The sequence below is a fragment of the Benincasa hispida genome, chromosome 8 (assembly GCF_009727055.1).
Source record: "Benincasa hispida cultivar B227 chromosome 8, ASM972705v1, whole genome shotgun sequence".
Lineage (NCBI taxonomy): Eukaryota > Viridiplantae > Streptophyta > Magnoliopsida > Cucurbitales > Cucurbitaceae > Benincasa > Benincasa hispida.
The window spans coordinates 56,525,016-56,547,628 of NC_052356.1; the positions used below are offsets into that span (position 1 = coordinate 56,525,016).

The 22,613-nt window shown below is 36.0% G+C and overlaps 1 protein-coding gene across 8 annotated transcripts in view; it reads right to left on the minus strand.

The window, feature by feature from the left end:
- The window catches only part of LOC120083294 (N-alpha-acetyltransferase 40), a 24,682-nt gene extending 3,955 nt beyond the window's left edge, over window positions 1–20,727 (minus strand). For 2 of the 8 annotated variants that reach the window (XM_039038972.1, XM_039038971.1), the window contains exons 1-10: window positions 20,479–20,727; window positions 20,297–20,379; window positions 19,681–19,723; window positions 16,779–16,966; window positions 16,576–16,678; window positions 15,541–15,620; window positions 15,100–15,426; window positions 14,802–14,878; window positions 1,010–1,052; window positions 850–918 (exon numbers count right to left, since the gene is read on the minus strand). In XM_039038972.1, coding sequence (XP_038894900.1) covers window positions 850–918; window positions 1,010–1,052; window positions 14,802–14,878; window positions 15,100–15,426; window positions 15,541–15,620; window positions 16,576–16,678; window positions 16,779–16,868 — 789 coding nt within the window. In that variant the 5' untranslated portion in view covers window positions 16,869–16,966; window positions 19,681–19,723; window positions 20,297–20,379; window positions 20,479–20,727. Of the gene's footprint in view, window positions 1–120; window positions 323–849; window positions 919–1,009; window positions 1,053–14,801; window positions 14,879–15,099; window positions 15,427–15,540; window positions 15,621–16,575; window positions 16,679–16,778; window positions 16,967–19,680; window positions 19,724–20,296; window positions 20,380–20,478 lie in introns of all 8 variants that reach the window. The other 6 variants (XM_039038979.1, XM_039038978.1, XM_039038976.1 and 3 more) reach the window with 6 other exon arrangements.
- Window positions 20,728–22,613: the final 1,886 nt, after the last annotated feature.

Here is a 22,613-nt window from a genome sequence, read left to right on the forward strand (position 1 = left end):
TATTAAACTTACTCATTAACATCTATTGGCAAAGATATTTTTTTTCCAAATCTTTTTTGCCCTTAAAAAATTTATTAAGAAAAACCCTAAATATGAATATTAATAAATAAATGTAGCTACCTTTTTACCGTAATGCCTTAGATGCCAAAAAAATCTTATCCAATTACATGCCTTTCTACAAATAATTTGTAATCACATAAAAATTGTTAAACTAAAAACAGAAAAAGTGTGCATCTAAGAGAACACGAACAAAACAACCATCAATTCCTTACTCCAACACTTAGTAAAACAATGTCGTGGATCCATCGCCTCTCTAACACCTCTACAAAACATAAGTCACAAAAAAATTGTTCACTATTTCTCCAAAAAAAAAACAATCAAACAAACATAAAAGAGGGGGAAAAAGAAACTGAAATTGCCATTTTGGACTTCAACCTTAATTTTGAAATGGTTGCTCTTAAGAACAATATCCGACAAAAAAAAATTGCAGACTTAAATAAATAAGTAGGCTAGGGTAGTTATTGTAGAAAGGGTGAAGTCTCTCGGGAGAGAGATGCTTTGATGAAAGGTTATGATTGAAGTATCTGCCCAAAAGATTTAACGAAGAGATACAATAAGGATAAAATAGGAATTTTAAAAAATTGTAAGGGCCCTATTACTGGATATAATAGCTACCATCATGCCGTACTAAAAGCAATACTTTGAAACATGCATTTTGGATATAATAGCTACCACTGCGTTCGAATTAACTGTGAGAATAGATTCTGGAGCCCAAGAAATTCATATGAACACGTTATTTCGCCCTTTACGCAACAAAATTTAGTCGAACTACAGAGAATGGAATCATACCTCCAAAACAGCTTTAGCTTCTTCATTAAATGCCTTGCAAAGAATTTCATAGCTCGTTTCTATTGTCATCTGGGAATAAGCAGCAACTAAGTTCAGAATACTGCTTTAGAAAACGCCAGCATGCAGTCTAATGCCATGTAGTGTGCAGTGCATAGCATACCAATAAATTGACGCGTGAGGGTGAAATAGATGAAATGGTATATCTGTAAAAGAGAATACGGAAGGCAAATATTAGTCAATCCAATCAAAAGAATAATACAGCTACAGATAATTCCAATCAATTCAGCATCAAAACTCGAGAAGTGACTAAGATGTCCTATTAAGTTGGTGTAAACTATGGATTTCATAACAAAGACAATCTTGATTTTCATTTAATGTACCATTTCGTCCACATAACGTGTCAATCAAAACACATCTGCAAATCCTGCCAGATCATCGAGAACAAAAAATAATGTCTGATATAGGATGGGGTTTTATAGTGATTTCTTTTCTTTTTTTTAAAGTAAGAAACAACTTTCTTTGAAAATAAAATAAAAGAATATACGGACCTCCAAAAAAAAACCAAACCACATAAAAGAGGAGCACCTCTACAAAAAGGGCTTCCAATCTTGAAAATGATACCTTTCAAATGATTAAAAAAATATATATTTTATTTTAATAAATAAATCGATTTAATAATTTTAAAAAAAAAAAAAACAAAAAAGGACACGTTTTAACCAAAGTCTAGAGATAAACATGAAGACTAGAGAGGATCTACACATCACTTGGATCACTTCCCAAACCTCTAAACACTAATATTGCTCTCCTCCAAAGATCTTACAATAATGCGCACCCCAAAAATGGTTTTGTAAAAGACGATAAAAGAAGAGGAAATGTCGTGCAAAGTGGTGCATCTCCCACCAACTGATCCTCCCAAAAAATATGTTTCCTTTCCCTCTCCCACAACACAAAAGACAAAATATGTTTCCTTCCTCTCCCACATCACAAGAAAAGAAAAGGTAACAACCTACATTAGTAAGTTAATGAGGAAGAGCCCACACCTACTCAGGAGTGCCCCACCCGGTTTACTAGGGTGTTGGCCTACCAAGCACATGCCCACAGCTCTTGCCGCCCGCTTGGCGGCCCAACCACCACATTACACGTATAGACGCGAACCCTCCTCATCCCTTGTCTGCTCATCGAGTGCATTCCTAGCTCTCGCTCGTCTCTAGTCAAGAATTCGCACTCAACTCTTGCCACAAGGAATGTCATTGCCAAACTTCGATTCTAAATCACCGAATCTTGCATCCAACCTCGGTCTTTTTTGGAAAAAACTTCTATTCGTTGAAAAGCAAAATCTCTGTCATCTGGCTCCAAAAGGGGGGAAAAAAAGTACCCAATCATTGTGAACCTCTCTTGATTTTTTAGACAGGCACAAAGTGGAGATCTGGTGTACTGAGAATAAATGGAGAGGAGTTAGAATAAGTAGTATCAGAGCAGCAGCATCCTCAAGCAAATGGCGAGAGAAAGACACGTGCATCCAAGAGTAGGAGATGATGCTCCGATGCTCGTTCAAGAGGTGGAAGACACCGCCACCCTCTCTCCAAGATCCACCATGCAACGCTTGCTATTCGTGGAAAGTACCTTGGAGGGAATGCAAGAAACGTTGAACAATCTTCAAGAATATGTGGCCATGATCATGAGAAGGATGAATGCAGGGTTGGCACCGGCCCAAGTTGAAGAAGAAGCTCCGGTTTTCAATCAAATTTGGGAAAGGGGAGGAAGAAAAGGCGTTGGAGGACCAAGAAAGCCGTCAAGAACGGGTCCAAGAATCCATAGACCACTCCAAGAAGAACCAAGAAGACGTCCAATAATGCAAGAAAGGCATCAAGAATTCCAAGATTGGAGTTCTTCGAGCAAGAATGATTTAGAAGAAGAGTACCTTGATGCAAGAAGAGGCCGAGGAGGCAGAGGTAATGCTCGGGGAGATTTTTACAACTTTAAGATGATGATAGAACTACCTTTTTACAATGGTAAGCATGATTAAGAGGTATTTCTTGATTGGATCAAGAATACAAAGAACTTCGATTATATGAACACTCCGGAGCACAAGAAGGTACAATTAGTAGCTTTTAAATTGAAGGGGGTGCATCTACATGGTGGGATCAATTGGAGGGAAATCGTCAACAGCAAGGCAAGAGACCTATTCGAACATGGGAGAAGATGAAGAAATTGATTAAGGAGAGGTTTCTTCCTCCAAATTATGAGCAGACCTTGTACAATCAATACCAAAATTGTAGACAAGGCTCTCGATCAGTGGCTAATTTCGTAGAAGAATTCCATCGTTTGGGGGCAAGAACCAATTTGGCTGAAAATGAACAACACTTGATTGCAAGATTCATTGGAGGATTGCATATAGACATCAAAGAGAAGGTGAAACTTCATAAATTTAATATGTTCGCTAATGTAATTGCTTTTGACGAGACTGTGAAAAAACTTAATGAAATGTGATCTAAGAAATTTTCAAGAAAGAACCCATTGTCGGGTTGTATGTCCTAAAACTCGCAGTTTGTAAAGTTAAACATATTCAATTATCAATAAAGATGTTATTCAACATTTATTTAATAATGTTGTTATTGAATCTATAAATTGCACTTATAAAGTCTAAATCCAATAAACTAAGATCTATGATTATTATATGGATACTTGAACTTCATGTGGAGACATAAAAGTGGATCCGGTTCAAGTAAATAGTCAAAATGATCTATAATATACGAATAAAGTTGGGTACCTTATTCTGGTAACACTATTGGATGTGGCCCACTCTGTAGTTGTTACAATTTGTTGTAAGGTGCTACAAACGAAGTAATCCTTATTCGTTCATGTATCGACATATGGAGTTGGGTCGTCCTATGCAATGAATTTGCGTAAGATCGGACTAAGAAATAAGTCACTCTTACTTTATAATGTTGTTTATTGTATAAGACTGACTATATCACTTAGATGACCTAGGTAACTCGATCTTAACCCTGAGCTAACTACAAACTCCTGTTAACTCGATCTTGATCAAACCAATGAATTAGCTATAGTGGTGTGACTTGATAGTTAACGAATACTGATTAATTTGGTCTAAAGAATTTTAGCCAATTAATCTTAAATCGTTGGAACTCATGATCTGTAGGTCCATAAGGTCCCTATACTAGATCGTAAAACATGAACACCTTGAATTAATAAAATAAGTGAATTTGGAATGATATGAATTTGAATTGTTCAAATTGAAATTCAGTTTGAAAATGTTCAAATTAAAATTAAGGTTTGAATTTGAATAGTTCAAATTCAAAATGAGGGTTTATATAATTATATTCATATAATTAATTAACGTTTAATTTATTAAAATTAAACGAAATTGGAGAGTTTATAATGTTTAAATATTAATTACATGAATAGGATTCATGTTTTAAATTAGGTGTGTGATTAATTTAATATTTGATATTAAATTATGATATAATTATTTAAATATGTTTAATTAATTAAAATTAAATTAATTTCTCATTTTATTTCAAATTTCAGAATTTGAAATTGTAATTTTGTTTCCTCCTTGAATCACCACCTAGTCCATTATCTTCATCATCTTGGTGCTCGCATTTAGATTGTCGAGAAATGCCTGCATGAAAGAGTTGAATAAAACTCTTCATTTTGATAGGTGTAAGGTTTTTTTTTTTTTTTTTTTTTTTTGCTGCTAAAATTAGTTTCTACATGAAAGTATATTCATCACTTTCAAATCCTTTTTTCCCTTCACAAATTCACTCCAATTTAGAGTTTCACCACTCAAATTCAAGGCTGAGAATAGCAGAGAAGATCTCTTGGTGGTTCACCGTTGAATTGAAGCTAGAATCACGAGAAGAGCAACTTGGAATTGGGAGAATTCATCAAATGTATGTTGTTTAGAAACCCTCTTCAGAAGTTTCTATTTAAGCATGCTTTTTAGAACTCAAATTAAATGTAATTAGTGTGTTTATTTATTGATAATGTTTGCTTCCGTTGCATGCTAGTAGATCCTATCACCCGTGGGAGGCATTTTCGAAAATAACCTCCTCATCCAAAATCACTAATCAACCATCTTCCATGTCCTCAGCCAAAGAAAAAGAGAAACATGGCTCGAAGGGAGTGATAGAGAAGTCCATAGAAACAACAACTAAGAAGAATCCAAAACCCATATAATCGACCCTCTTTGGGTAAGTGCTTTCGATGTGGCCAAGTTGGTCACTTATCCAATAAATGGCCCACAAAGAAAGACGGAAGCATACATGGAAGAATGGGATAAAGAAACCTTGATTGAACACAATGAAGAAGAAGAAACCGAGCTCATTGAATCGGATGATGGAGATAGGGTATCTTGTGTTCTCCAAAAGATGTTAATCACTCCCAAAGGAGACTAAAACCCTCAAATACATTGCCCCTTCATAACACGTTGCACAATTAATGGCCAAGTGTGCAATATCATTATTGACAGTAGAAGTAGCGAAAATTTTGTCTCCAAGAAGTTAATAGTAGCCTTAAATCTTAAGGTGGAAGCTCATCCAAACGACTATAAGATTGGTTGGGTGAAAAAAAGCAGCGAAGCAAGAGTAAGTGAAATCTGTACTATCCATCTTTCAATTTGCAGTAGTTATAAAGACCAAATAGTATGTGATAAACAATCATTTCAAGGATGTCACATATCATTTGGTCTTAGGAAGACCATGGCAAAATGATACTCGAGCCTTGCACAAGAGGAGAGAAAATACTTATGAATTCCTTTGGATGGGCAAGAAAGTAGTTCTACTTCCATTGAGTAAGAAGATTAATGAGGGAGTTAAACAGAAAAAAGAGGACAGCAGCTACCTTTTTGCCACAATAGTGGTAGAAGCTTGATGAAGGAAAGAGAGGTAGATGTTTTAGGACTTGTAATTGCTGAAAAGTCCAAAAAACACTCAAAATGGTGAAGTCTCTTTAGAAATACAGGAACTTTTTGATGAATTCCCTCAATTAAAAGATGAGCCCGAGGGACTACCACCATTGAGGAACATCCAACACCATATTGATTTAATTCCAGGAGCAACATTACCACACCTTCCTCATTATCAAATGAGCCCGAAGGAGTACGAAATTTTACATAAACATATTAAAAAGCCAACCAATCAACCAAATCACAGTGATTTATGGATTTCATAACAAAGAAAATCTTGAGCCCATGTGCAATGCCCGCTCTACTTACTCCAAAGAAAGATGGAAGTTGGATAATGTGTGTAGATAGTTGAGCAATCAACCGAATCACAGTGATCTACTTGATCTAATTGGAGGAACAGTGATTTTTTCAATATTTGATTTAAAGAGTAAGAATAAGGTTGGGCGATGAGTGGAAGACCACGTTCAAGCCCAACGAAGGACTTTTTGAATGGCTTGTTATGTCATTCGGTCTTTCAAATGCTCCTAGCACATTCATGAGACTCGTGAACCAAGTATTACATCCTTTTCTTAATAAATTCATTGTCGTATAATTTGACGATATCTTGGTTTATAGCAATAGCATTAAGGAGCATTTACAACTTCTTCATAAATTGTTAAGTCTTGACAACAAAAAAATTATATATCAATCACAAGTGTCTCTTTCTTGTGAAAGAAATTTCTTTCCTTGACTTCCTAATAGGCCACGGTGAAATCAAAGTCAATCCAAAGAAAACTGAAGTTGTCACTCAATGGCCTACCCCCAGTTTTGTGAAAGATGTTCAAGCATTCCATGACTTGGCTTCCTTTTATAGGAAATTTATCAAGAACTTCAGCTCTATGACAACACCCTTGACTGATTGTCTAAAGAAAGGGAGCTTGTAAGACCTCTAATCATTCACACTTACAAAAGGAGGGGCAAAATAGGGAAAGCAGAGCTGAAAGGGACATGAGTCAATTACGCCAAGTGGGGACCAGCTGACGGGAGGTTATAAGGAAGATTGAGGGAATTCATTGGGGATATGTTGAATTTAGAGATTGCTAAAGCTTGGGAGAGGGAGGCACTCTCGAATCCAGGCCTTATCCTTTTTTCTTTGATTACTTTTCTGTACTTAGATCTTTTTCTTATTTTGTCTGTTTCCTTTATTTACTCAGGTATTTGTTAGCTTATTTCTGGAATAATATAGTTAGGGCAATTCCCTACCTATTCTGTTTCATGTTAGGATACCTAAGAGAGATTCACTTAGGGCTCAAAACAACAAATCAGCTTCGAAAACACCAAGAACAAACTGAGCAATAGTCCTATTTTGAAACTACCAAACTTCTCCTTACCTTTCGAAGTGGCAACGGATGCTTGTACCTCCGATATTGGAGTTGTTCTATCTCAACAAGGCCACCCACTCATGGCAGAAAAGAGTACATATGCACAGGAATTATATGCTCTTATTTGTGCTCTCAAACAATGGGAGCATTATCTTTTATCCAAGGACTTTCTCCTAATCACAAACCACTTTTCACTCAAATATTTACAATCTCAAAAGAATATTAACCGTATGCATGCGCGGTGGATTTCATTTATACAAAGATTTGAATTCGTGATCAAACATCAATCAGCCAAGGAGAACAAAGTTGTTGATGCACTTAGTAGAAAAGGGTTGATTCTTACTACATTAGCTACAGAAGTAACTACATTTTCTCACTTAACAGAATTATATGAAAATGATCGAGACTTTGCTGATATTTGGTACAAGTGTACTAATATCTTGAATTTTGAAGACTTCCATATTATGGATGGTTTCTTACACATCTCTTCGAGAAACCTTCCTAAAAGAAGCTCACTCCGGAGGTCTAAAGGGCACTTTGTCCAAGACAAAACGTTTGAATTAGTATCCAATCGATTCTATAGGCCACAACTTCGAAAAGATGTCAATAATCTTGTCAGAAGATGCAGTCATGGTGGTTGTGGATGGTTTCACCAAAATGGTCCATTTTCTAGCATGCAAGAAAATGAGTGATGCAATCTCATCGTTTCTCACTAGTTTGAAATTCAGAACCACTTCACATCCACAATCTGACGGCCAGACTGAAGTAACCAATAGAACATTGGAAAATCTCATACGATGTTTAAGTGGTTCACGACCAAAGCAATGGGATTTTTCCCTTACCCAAGCGGAATTTGCTTTCAATAATATGAAAAACAAATCAACGACAAGATGCCACTTCGAAGTAGTATTACACTCAACCTCTTAAACTCACATTTGATCTTGCCAATTTATCTTCTGGGAATATTAGTCTTGAAGATGAAAGTATGATTGAAAGAATAGAAGAATTGCACCGAGAAGTTCATTACCATTTAGAGAAGACCACACAGTCTTACAAGGAAACTAAAGACAAATCAAGAAGAGAAGTCAATTTCAAAGGAGACCTTGTAATGATCCACCTACATAAGACAAGATTTCCAACTGGAACTTACAACAAGCTGAAAGATAGACAATTGGGGCCTTTTACAATCCTATAAAAATATGGTTCGAATGCTTATTGCATTGAGCTACCGGTTGACCTTCACATCAATCCAATATTCAATGTGGTAGATTTGAAACTCTATTTTGCCCCTACTAAATTCCAGTTAGCTTCTTGATAAGCCTCGGGGTCTGAATTTAGAGGGGTGGAATATGGTATACTGAGAATAAATGTAGGAGAGATAGAATAAAAGTTAGTCAGTGAACAGTTAATTAGTTAGTTGTTATTCAACCTTACTTATCAATTTTCCTATAAATAAAATAGAGGTTGACGGGGACGTGACTTCAGATAAACGGATCAAACACTATTCTTTTATGTCTAATCTTCAGATAAACTCATTTCAGTGATGAGGTCACAAAGAGGGGGGTGAACCCAACTCTAAGTACTTCTATTTCAACGGTCATCCTGAATGGTGCAAGATAACTTAAGACTCATCTGCTGCTGTTTTTTTCAAATGTAGGTTCTATGAGTTTTCAATTTCCAGAATCTTGAGATTCCCCTTGGTCCTCAATAAACAAGGGAAGTAGCACTAAGAAAAGGGTGCTTTGGAAGAAGTGATATTACCGAGCGTCGTATAATTGGGATAAAATCAATATACGAAACTACGTAAAATCTGGCGTTGCTTACATTGAGAGTACGCCCCACAACAACCACGGATAAAGAAGCCAACTCCAATCCTCGCTCTAAAGTCTAAAACGGAAATCTACAGTGAAATGAGTGGAAAGAGCGGAAATGAAAGAGCGGACTGATTGGATGGACGAGGCTCCTTATTCTCTTCTTTCTAAGAGTCTGCTTCTTTGTTAAGTAAGAAATTTTATACGCTTCAATGAAGATTGCTTCTTTGTTTAGTAAGAAATTTCGTACGCTTCAATAAAGATTGCTTCTTTGTTAAGTAAGAAATTTCGTACGCTTCAATGAAGATACATAACTATCCCAATATTGAAGTAATTTAAAGAGACAATTCTCAACATAAGAAGATACATAATAAAGAACAAACTGAAATCATGAATCAAATAATATAAAAAGATGACTCTAATGTCCGAAGATGAAAGCTCTCCAATTTAAACGTCTTGCACCGAAAAGCTTAAAAAATGGCTTGGAAAGAGAGCACCAGGTAGATGCATTAAGCCTTGCAACTTCAAATCAGTTATTCCATGCTAAGGATTTTTTCATAAAAGACTCGTTGGTTCCTTTCAAACGAAATTTCAGCAAGCAATACCTTTATTGCATTTGCCCAAAGTAAGCTTGTTTCATGAAAGATGGATCTCTAGACAGCAGAGTTAATATTATTTTTTCAGGGCACTATCACTGCCACTTCCTTAAACTAAGCAATCACAACGAGAATAGGACGGGTGAGAAAACTTGTTAAAATTTTTGTAATTACGAGATAGATAAGTTTGAAGAAAGCAATTGAAACTGAAGCAAGATTCAATGATAGAGTGGAAGAGGAGAGGAGGGCTGGAAGGGAGATCTAGAAAGGGGAAGATCTGGAGGGACATGAGAATGGAGATAGAAAGAGAATGATGTAAGAAATTAGATATAGAAGTACTAATTACTGATAAAATAACCAAGAAGCAGTTGCTCAAATTGTAGTAAGGCCTTTTCTATGGAACCTCTCTATCTGTATGAAATCAAATTATAGTGTCGTGCCCAATCTTTTTTCTAAATATTATTATTGAAACGGAAACAAGACTTTTCATTGATGAAATGAAAATAGGCTATTGAGGAATTTACAATGAGACATGAAGCAAAAAGAACACAGAATCTTAGAATCATAGGATCGGTAGGGACATCTAGATATCTCAACTAGGTTGGCATACTCATAGCACCCTCATCATATCCCTTTAGAAAACACATCTATTCATGAATTACAAAATGCCTCGAATACATGATTACACAAAGAAAATAAGAGCACTCCAGTTAAGACAAATATCCTGAATAGAATAATCAACAAAGAACTTGGATTGAGGACACCATGAAGATGCTAGGAGACGAGCTAAACAACAACAATCTATCCAATTAGGAGATTTATCATGGAATATTCTCTAATTACATTCTAACCAAATTTCTAAAATCAAAGCTTTAATTGCATTTGACCTTAGTAACTAGGCTTGAAAGTAATGGACAAACCAAAATTTGAGAGATATTGTCCCAAACTGATTGCCCAAAAACTCAATGTAAGTGGTAGGGGGAGAATAACTTCCGCCAATAGTTGTTGGAGAATGAACAATCAGTCAACAGGTGCTGCAAATTTTCACCATTTGCTAAACAAAGTGGGCAAATAAAGGGAGACAAGTATTGATCCCGAAGCTTATGTTGCAGAGTATCCGAGCAATCAAGGGATCCAAACAACAATATCCAAATCAGTATGGTGCCACTTTTGGGGCTCTTAGATTTCCAAAGCATTCAAGTCTTTTAGTCAAGGACATCACCTTATCAATAGAAGAACTGAAAGTCAAGGATCCCCGAATACTTCCTTGACGCCTCCAAAGACCATAGCCCAGAATTTGGAGCTTGATTTACTCTTTTGCCTTCTACACTGCACAGTAGCCGCTGAAATTTAAAGATCTCCTCATCTTTTACTTGCCTTTGAATAATAAATTCCAAGAACAAGTGGCCGAATACCAATGATCATTTCAACTACCCTTTGGCATTTGGTAATGAAGCAATGCGAAAAAGTCTAGGAAACTCACCATAAATCAAAGAAAACATTAAATATTAAATAATAAATGAAAGAGTTGGACACCATAAATCAAGCAAAAAGAAAATATTTCTTCCATTTTCAAGTAGGGTGTTCACAGTTCGGTTCAGTAGGGTTTGAGTCCCAAACCGAACCCAATCGAACTACAAATTTTAGAAAATTTATTATATGAAACCAAACCAAACCACAACCGAATTACATCAAAAGAGCTACCAAATTTGGGTTTTCTCTAAAACATGCAATAAAATGAAGCCTTCCTCTCTTTCTTTCTCAAAGTAAAAGCAGAGGGATGAAGCTTTTCTCTCTCTTTCACAAAGTAAAAGCAGAGAGATGAAGAAGAATGAAGGCGAGTGTAGCAAAATTATGTCAGAGAAGACACAAGGGCCTGTAAAAATGAATGCCTTTTTTCATATTTTCGACATTCACGATCAAGCTCATCGACATCGGGCTCAACGAACTGAAATTTGAGAAATTAGTCTTCTGTTCCTTGGCTGAAATTTGCAATTGAAATCTGAAATTTGATCCCAATAAGTCTTTTTATATCGTCAATGCTCAACAAGAGAGTGAGACAATTGGAACTCGTATGAAAACGCCGAGTGTTCCTTGGATGGGCGGAGATGAACTGACGAAGGAGGAAAGGACTCCGACGATCTCCGATCTGACAGCCGACATTCCTTGGCTAGGCGAAGACAAAGGCATTCCTATCCTTGGTCGGCAACGTTCCTTGGCTGGGTTGGGAGAGTGAGAAACGATCGAAACTCGAAGAAAAAGGGAGAGGGAGTTTGGGCAATGCCAAGTGTAAGAGGTTGAAGTGAAGAATATATACATATATACATACACATACATATATATACATATACATACAACATATATACACACACACACACACAAAATCCTTTATAATAAAGCAGTTCGATTCGATTTTACTTCAATTTTCAATTTTGAAACCGTACCAAATTACTAAAGACAGTTTGAAAATCATACTGAACCACGTTAATTCGATTTTGGTTCGGTTTACGCGGTTTGAATGATCACCTCTATTTCCAAGTTTAAAATTTACAAATGATCCAAATTTGCTCCACGTTAATTCAATTTTTTTTTTTGCCTAGTAGTCTTCATCTATAAAGCACCGACACTCCTAAGATGGCAAAATGTCGGTGTCGGACACTGACATGCCCCGATACACCGCCGAACACGTGTCCGACACGCCAGCTGGCGTGTCGGGTATTTTATTTTTTTATTTTTTAATTTCCGCCATGCCATGACAAGGCTGGACACGACTGCGACACGTTCAGGACACAACACCTGCAAAATTAGAATGAAAAAACAAGGAAACCATCATTTTTAAGCCCGAAAACCCAGCCCAAAACCTTATAATATTAGCCCAACCCAAAAATTAGCTTTTAGGGTTATACTGTTTTTTCTCTTAATTTCTTAAAATCTCAAATCAAATTCCACTTCTGCCCAGCCTTCATTCCATTCCTTCGACCTTCCAGCCAACAATCTCCACACCACCACGCCCAAAAACCTTCATTCCTTCGACCTTCCTTCGACCTTTCATGCCCAAACACAGTCCATGAAGTCGGCCACACACCCATACCCAAAACTCCATGCCCAAATGCACTCCACGACAGTTGGCCACACCTCCACAGCCAAACCTCCGTTAGTCATTGGACCGTTAGTCATCTTATAAAATAGTCATTGGACCGTTAGTCATCTTATCTATTATCATCATTTTCATGAATTGTATGGTTGTTAATGATGTCTTTAAATCGAATATTTCACAATGTGTTTATTGCATGACATATATTTAATTTTTTTAATAAAAAAACGTGACCCGACATGTCGTGTCCTACTTTTTTGAAAATCAGCGTGTCGCCGTGTCGCGTGTCAGTGTCTGTGCTTAGGTCTTCAACTACATCATTGGCTATTAGAATCGAGTCACAGATTTGTCTTCCTCCTATGAATGCTTTTTGTGTACTAGAAACGAGACTTGCCATTACTTTTCTTATTCTCTCGATAAGGACTTTAGATAGTATCTTGCACATCATCCTTGTTAGACTTATAGGTTTATAGTCTTTGACATATAGAGGATCTTCCTTCTTTGGAATAAGACAAATGAAATTCTCTTTCATATAAGCATTAAGCCGCCCGTTTGTGTGAAACTCATCAAACATTTTCTGAAAGATATCCTTGAAATTCTACCAATATTCAACAAAAAACTCTACCGTGAAACCATCTGGATCAGGGGCTTTATTTTTCTTAAGGGCTTCGATTGCTTGTTTGATCTCCTCACTTCGAGAAGGAGCTATTAGAGAAGAATTTTGAGCAGGAGCGACTTGGTTCCATGATATATCAAAAGGAATAGAACTTGACCTTGGGATTCTTGTGTACAAGGAGGAAAAATAACTCAAAATTTCTGATTCAATTTCCTCAAATGACTGCAACACAACCCCACTGCTTGATAATAGTTCAGTAATCACATTTCTTCTTCTCTTTGCTAAAAGAAATCTTAAAAAAAAATTGGTATTCTCACCTCCCAACTTTAACCAATTCAACTTACTTTTTGAATTAGATTCCTTTCCTCTAAATGATATAAATTCAAGAGGTCTCTTTTAATAGCTAAGCGAATATCCATCTCTCCTGTTGAAAGATCCTCCTTCTCAGCTTTTAAGTCAAAGAATTCCAACTCCGAAAGTAAATCTTTCTTTTTTCTTTTCCTTTCTAATTCATATGTCGCGAACCATGCTTTCACCTCTTCTTTCACCTTACGCGACCTTAAGTTTATTACGAAACCAACCCAACCATTTGACTATTCAATTTCCAAGACCCGTTTGATGACCTTTGAGCATTCCTCATTTAACATCCAACTACTGCCGAAGCGAAAAGGAGAGGTCCCCAATTAACTGCTCCAACCTCTAATAGCAAGGGAAAATGATCCTTGAATACTCTTGCTTTTCTACTTACTCTGAAATTGTCGAACATTACATCCTCATCCTTGTTGATTAAAAATTTGTCTATGAGAGAGTGATTTTGAATTCCCCTCCCTTGACCAAGTGTAGTTCCTATTAAACAAAGAAACTTCTAATAGACTAGCCTCTTCAATAAAATTATTAAATTTCTTCATCCTTCTTGTTACTCTACTAATGGGAAATCTTTCATGTATCCATCTTATTACATTGAAATCTCCCCCAATGCACCATGATTCCATGCAATCATGAGATAAAAAAGTGAGTTCTGGCCAAAGGAATCTTCTTTCTTTGTAATTTGTTGCTCCATAAACATTTGTCACCCAACAAATATTCTTACGTTGAGTCACGATTTCATCAGAAAGTGAGTAACCACCTTTACGGAATTCCAAAGGTGTAACCTTGCTTTCATCCCACATGGTGAGTAATCCTCCTAATTTGCCAAAGGCTGCCATAAAAGTCCATCCAAACAAATCTATTTGGCAACTCAAATTTTTCAAGAAGAACAAGTTATTTTTCATGGGACCCAACACTAGTAAATAGTAATATTAGTTATTTTCCATTTCACTAATAAAGAAAAATGAATTGGTACAAATCTTCAAACCTATCAAGAATGAAACCAGGAGGAACCCATCCCTAGATAAAAATAATGAATGAGTCCAACTCATATTATTATATCGGAGGAAATAAATTCAGCTGAAACTAAAATGGATTGGTCCTTGTAAAGTGATGTGTTCAAACAGTTCAACGACAAATAGACACCAAAGAATTAGAGTTAAGACATTTTAGTGTTTTACCGCAGCTTGCTTTGGTAGAAATTCAAAGCTTTGGAGTTAGCTTTTTGAACAGTGAAAACCACCGCGCCCATGCAGTTCTACAAAAATTAAAATGCAGATTAGAGGAATGATTAGATAAAAGAGGCATCCAAGAGAGAGATTGGCAGAAGGTATAAGAAGAATATGGAAAAATTAATTAAATTAACTTAAGATGGAAAAACTTCGGTGGAGTTTCACATTTAGTTTGAAACTTTATTTATTCAATGTATCGATGTTTTCAAACACAAGGAAATGAAGAAAAGGCAGAACGGAAAACAACCTTGCAAGCAATAAGCTCAATTAACTCCATTAAGAAAGTCCCCAACCCTCTCCCTTGGAAACGAGGCTCAATCTGCAGTTCATACACATATAGCACAGGTATCATCTCTTCGATAATAAATCGAAAGTGTACGAATGCAACCATGGGATCCTTTTTATTTAGAGCAGTAGTTGTCTTCTCCGCATCTGATTTTGAAAACATCCCATTCACATTAGCATTTGAAGCCTCATGCACAAATATATAATGTGCTTGTGTTGAAACCATTTCCCTATGCTTCACCTTCTCTTCCATTGGCCACTGGGATCCATATGGCCCCTCCATATTGATCTTAGAAAATAAAGTGAATAATCTATCAACCCAAAAATTAATTTGTATTCGAAACATTTCCTAAATTAGAATGGCTGTATATAAATGTGAGAAACAAGACAACCAATTTGTTACCTTGAGGAGATTTTGAATGTATTTCTTCACAGAATAAGAAAGTTTATCACCGTGGCCTGATTGAAGGTATAAAGATAGACCTAGAAATGAAAGAGAATTAGGCATCCATCCTAACGTGTGAAACATTGTATATACCTCAACAAATGTGTCGGGACAATAGTTACAGGGAATCAAAATAATGACCCAAACAGAACAAACTATGTAACGATAGACCAACTCATGTAAACCATCCAAACTACGTTGATAAGCTCGTATTCCCATTAACTCAGGAAAGAAAATGTATGTGCCTAGCCTGATAACATGATCTAAAATCTTAATTTGTAATATTCAAAATCAAGAAGACCCACATGCTCAATTTTGTCCAAAAGGTTGTACAGGTTTGCAAATGAACCTCTAAAAACCAGTAGCGTCCTAAAGTTTATACAAGACAGAGAGATCCAATTGATATTTTTAAGTTTTGCTTCTGATACTTTGAAACCTGAGTACAAACTAACCATGGTTTGATACCATAGCCAACCAGCTTAATTAGACCTATCTGACAGACCACTACATAAAAAGGAGGGATAATCATAAATTACACACGTGATTTTACTACTTTTTTAATCTTACCTCTATGCTTAGAAAATTTTAAAAAACTTCTTCTGCTTTATAAGTTGTCCAATCATACCCTTCAATCAATTAGTTTTCGTATAGCTGTACACATGTATTGTTGAAGAAACGTATGGCTTAGAAATTTCACAAACTACATCAATGCTTGAAAGCACTTTACAATGCTTGATTGAGATTTGTAAAATAAGTAAATGCAAAGTATGATTTGTCACCCTCTGAAGAAGTAATTTTCTATGCATGAAAATATCCAATGCAATCAATAATGGCATACTTTTGTCCTCGTAATTAATAAGCACAGTGTTTTGTCAGGCCACTCATAACAATAAGGTGAGTTTTTCTTCTCTCTTTCTTTTTATTTTTTTTTCTGTCAAGATTAAATTTAGATGGTTCTAGGATGTTTATGATACAGCATAATGGTATGCATACCACCGCAGTTGAAGTGGCGAAAGGACGGAAAAGGTGAAAGATGGTCCTTTTGAGCGCAAGCAACATCAATGAGTTGATCGATGACTTTTTTCTGCTCAAGTATCTATGTTTGTAATAAAAAGGCATCAAACATCCTTAGCTTCTATAAAAAATTGAAAACTATTATATATACAAGTGTGTGTGCTAGTTCACGAATTATTTACCTTTCTCCGCTTCGAACTCTGTTCTCTATTAGAATCACCAGCCCCGTTGTTCTCAAAATGACTTTGAGAAAGTGAAACCCTATTCTCCATATGATTGCTGCAACAATTGCCAAGAGACACCCCATAGTCTCACCGCATAAACTTTGTGATAGGTAACATATTCACTCCTATAAAGATTGTCTTGAAACCTATGCAACAACAACAACAATATAATAATAACATAATAATAATAGTAATAACTAATTAATTAATTAATTAAATCTTAATACATCAACCTAACTGCTAGTCTTCTAACCGTTTAAAAAGCATCTTTTTTTTTTTAAAAGGAAACAGTCTTTTCATTAAGTTAATGAAATGAGACAAATCTCATAGTACAAGGTTAACAACTTTCAAGACTTGACACGAAGATCAAGAGGTGCACCCAGGCATCCCAACTAGGTTGAAAGCCCCATAGAACCCTCATCATTTCCAAAATAAACAGAACAAGAATAACAAAGACTAACAGAAAACCAACAAAAACATAGTACAACCAGAGCAATGGGTACAAAGAGAGCAGAAAAAACTATCCCAATAAAAATGTCCATTACACCGTGCAACCAACAAGAATAGTAGGACTCGGAAGAGACTCTAATAATCTGGAAAAATGAATGCACTCCAATTTAGGCTTAATTCTTGGAGTGAATATTCAGAAAAATGTTTATAAGGTGAGCACCAAGAAGTTGCATTCAGCTGGGCTGTCTCGAACCATTCAAACCAAGCCAATCTCTTGTCATGGAAGACACATTGATTTCTTTCAAACCAAAGGTCAGTGAGCAGCGACTTCACGGCATTGATCCAAAGTAATTTAGCCTTCTTCCTCATAGTAGTGCCCATCAAAATCTGCATTACATTAGAACGAAAATTGTTTCCAAACACCCAACTTACCTCGAAAATCGAAAATAGTCTTATCCAACAGTTGCTCACATAACAGCAGTCAAAACTTGCATGAGAGCAAGGGTGACTTTTTTAATAAGGGAGGAGAGTTCAGAAGGAATTTGATGAGACTTAATTAAGGAAAACTTGCATGAGAGCAAGAAGGGTGACATTTTTAGTGATGGAGTTTGAAAGAGATCTGCAACTTCTTTCTCAAAACAAACGTCTTCCTGTTCTAAGGTCAAATTTGGAATCAAAATTTCCGGTTCTCCACTATTAACACATACCGTAGATTCATCGTCAGGCTCTTCCTCAATCGAATGACTTTTTGGACTTGAAACGGATGGAACTTCTTTTACTAGATTTAATTTTTAATTTGGAATTGGAATAATCGTTCTTGTGACAATATGGTCTAAGCATTAGCCTCTAATATCGGGCTTTTTCTAATTAATGTTGGAACTTGGGGAAGAGTGCAACATGCTTAAATCACAGTTAAAAAAATTAGCACCCTTTGATACTACTGAGTAAATCACATCTAAGTTAAAAAAATTAGCACCCTTTGATACTACTGAGGCCCCACGTTTACAAGAATAAAATTTTTTAAAAGAAGGAAAGGTAGGTCTTTCAATTTTATGTTGAGGAGTTTTGCAAGCATGGGAATCTGACCTTTCCATTTCCTCCAACGGGTTTCTAAAGTTGTTTGCCGCCGAATTAAATGCTAACGATAAATCTACTCCTTTAATACCAGGGGAAATACGCAACATTTTTTTTATAAGAACTACTTTCATTGAGAAAAAAACAAAAGAATACATGACATATAAATCACCAAGCCCACAAAAAAGGAGACTTCTGTTACAAGAAGGGACATTAACTGTAGGGGCAGAAACCGGAAGATTGACAGCCATAATTTCAGAATCAGAATTAAATTCCTCAATTCCAGCACACTGCTTTGAAAGGGAGAGGAAATCTGACCGTTGAGCATCTAAAATAATTAATGCAGAGGAGAGAAAAATCTGTTGCTTGACATCCAAGACTTTTATCTTCACAATTAATGCCCTTTCCATGCAAGAATGTAACATTTGAACTGCCCAACACCGCCGGAAACCTTTCCATGTCCTTGAGAATTAAATCAGCTTGGGAAATATCTAAGGAGTTCGAGAAATTTTCAAATTCAAATTTTTCAAAACTGGAAATTTCTGACCTTTGGGCTTCTTCAAAATCGGAATCTTCAAAGCTAATAGAGAAGACACCAAGATTAAGATCTTGAGTATTCATAGAAGCTGGAATGAAACCACACAAATTCTTCTCAATCTTTATAAATGAAAGAATAATCAAGGCCATTAAGAGTTTGAGGCTTTTGTTCATATTGTTGTTTCCTATCAAAATAAACTTATGTTTTGCCGATCAAGAGATCTTGGATCATATCTGTTACATTGCTCCTTTACTACGCAATATTGGGGCAGACTACTGAATCTTTTTATATTAGAATTTGTCTTCCCAAAAATGTGGATAAAGTGGCTGTTCAAGTCATTGAACGGTTCAAATTTAAAAGGAAAAAGCAGGATCCTCTAGAAGTATGCTTCATGAACTCTTTTCTGCAGTTTGTGGTTGGAAACTTGGAACATAATAGAAGGACTATGAAAGATAGGACTACCTCTTTTGATTATCTTTTGGGATTATGTTCAGCTAAATGCTTCTTGGTGGTGCCATTGTTTACTTTTAGCTCATTCTTTTTATAATTTCCCTCTCTTTATTATTCCTTGATTGGAGGGCTTTCTATAAGTAGTTTCTTTGTTGCGTGGGGGAAGCTCTCTTCCCTCAATCCGTAGGCTGTTCTTAGATTATTTTCTCTATCTCCTTTCTCTTATATATACACGAAAACAATTTATTCAATGAAAAGTTCTATTTCTTGTTTTTAAAAAATAAGTAAATAAATATAAATTTAATGAAATTGCCAAAAGTAAAATTAAAATAAGCTCCAACTACCAACCTCGATGAATTTCGTTGCCACTTGCTTGACTCTTTCTGATTCCCTACATAACTCAAAATCCATTGTTAGACTTCGTGCTCTAGAAAAGAACAATTAACGTCAAATAAAATTCATATAAAGAACCAATAGAATAAAATGGAATCACCAACTCAATTTCTAGAGTTCCTATAGTTTATCTCTCCTACTTCCGACCAAAGAAGAAGTCCACTTTGTCAACCAAACACAACCCATGGTCAATTACAACTATAACTTTACGGTATTCTAATCCAAACAACAATCAAAAGAAATTCCAAACTGCATTTCCATCAATCCAAACAGCCACATTTTCTTCTTCTGACATATACAGAGATATAAATCAGAGTTTCAAATCATAAATGGTGAAATTCGGAATGCCAACTCCTTCAATCCCAAAAACCAGCCTTGAAATTGGCATTTAGCTTACAAATAATTGCAAAGAACAAAATATTGACAATTCTGGTATCAAATATGACAAGGCCTTCTTTTTTTTCTTTTTTTCTTTTTTTTTTTTTCCTCCATCTAATCGAAACAATCCAAACAACAATACTTTCTTCTTTTTAAAAATACAGATATAGAGAAATTAAGAAAAGAATATAACTTGCCGGAGAAGACATCGGAGAGTCGCTGGATACTTTGGAAGCTTGCAGCCAGCAAGTGAATCGCCGGAGAAGTTCCGCTACGCTAACAGAGAGAAAATGTTAATGGGGGGTTCAACATACGATTTCGTCGTTGGTGACAAAATGTTAGTGAGTATTCAAAATCGTGCCGATTGGGAGATACCGAGAGAGAGTCAAGGGCGAGGAGAATCGACAGTGACCTATGGCGGTGCAGAGAGGGTGAGAAACGGCGACGCCGTTTCCAGAGACCGGCGTCGAGGAGCACGTAGAGAGTGACAGAAACCGTTCACAGAGTGAGCCGCGCAAGGAGAAGGTGAAAAGAAAACTGAACTGTGAAAACCTACCGAACAACTCCTGCGTCGGTCGGTCTGAGAGGGGTAACACCGAAAACCGATTCGTTTTCCAAATTTGATGTATAAGTTTTTAAAATTTTTTATGTAAAGACGCACCCATAGATTTCTATCAAATATATTGATAGACAATGTATCGATGTCTATCAACGTTTATCATTGATAGTTCCAAAATTTTACATATTTGTAAATATTTTCAACAGTTTTACCATTTGAAGTAATTTCTCTTATTTAAATCCTATTTTGATTCCTAAACCTTGAATCTGGTTCAATTTTTATTCTTAAATTTTCAAAAAAATCTATTTTAATTCCTAAGTTTTTAAAAAAATGTTTAATTTAGTCTCAATCATTAAGATTCTCTTATCTACTTAAGAGAATGTGGAGATGACTTATATTTTTTATGGGGTTTTTTTGTACGAATTCCCTCATTTTGGAAGCCCAAATGAAAATTGGCCTCTTGTAGAGAAAGTAATGGAAGTGGTCTTCTGCTTACGTCATAAGCATGTGATTTTACCGATTTGCCCCTGAGATGCACTCATCGCGCCTACCAATACGAATTTACTCGGTCCTCGATGGCTCGTCACAAGTTCCTTGATAACTCACCATGAGTCCTCAATGCACGGTCACTTGATACCCAGTTTCATAGTCACTCGATACAGTTGCAATCGACACGTGTATGCTCAATCATATCAACCTTATACCCGATTGTTTTGAATTATCCATGACACTCTATACGGAACCTGCTTTGTAGTTAATGCTCATGTACGAACATACACAAATTGGGGAATTTTCTTACCATATACATGGTGAATTTCAAATCGATTTATTGAAATGTGAAGTAATTTTTTTATTAACTAAGAATAAACAGAACTGAAACACAAAAGAGAAATTCAGGATCACTTTCCCTTAAAAAAACCCACTTCACAAAACTTGTTTTTCTTGATGGAGATCCAGTTATAAAGTCATTGAGATCATTTCACTATATTGTCTCATACCTTAAGTAAGTAAATGTGTTTTTTTTCTGCTCATTTTTTTTTTTACTTTTCTGACGATGTACGAGACATACAAATGTAGCAAAGAGAACGAGTGAGTGTGAGTTTGTGAGTGTGCACTGATACATGCAAGTAGCTCCCTATGGAGCGAGGATGAAGGGAGAGAGTTATGAAACAATAAGCATCGAGTTGGGAATACCGAGTATCAAGTGCCGAGAATTGAGTAGTGAGAAGCGAGTATTTAACAGTTACCTATTTTCCTAAATGCTCACTTTCTGTACTATTTTTCTTGAAGAATGAATAAGTATATATTCTTACGTTATTGTGGTATATGGGACAATACATAATAATGCTATACTAGAGGCCGTTTGAAGGGTTTGCTAGTTCCAAGCACATTGACGAACAATGAGTTGGTAAATCTTGTATATGATATCATGCAAGTTAGTTTGACAGAGTTTGAGATTATAATGAGGATGAAATATAAGATGGATATTGATTCTCCTCTAGTATATTTAATGGACGATGTTGATGTTAAATTGCTCCTCTTAGAGTACGATCGTACTAGACTGTAGGTATTTGTAAGTCTTGAGGAAACTGAAGAAATTCATCGCGGGGCAATATTTGATTACTCAGAGAGATTAGACCAACCCATGTGTGAAGGTGATGTAAATGAGCATGATGTTTGTCCAGTGGATGTCTCATTTTGCATCTGAATGTGACAATAGAAGATGTTGGGACATGTGTAAATGAGAATGCGATGATAGAAGAGGAAGAGGTTAAGAATGAAGAACAGACAACCCCGGTTGTTTTAGGGAGTAATCCTTCTGTTGTAAATGAAAAACAACCAACCCAGGTTTTTTTAGGGAGTGGTCCTTCTATCGTGAATTTGTGAAGGGAAAAGTGGGTTTTTGTCAAGAAGAAGAACACAATAGCAATAGCTTTTCCAACTGCAAAAA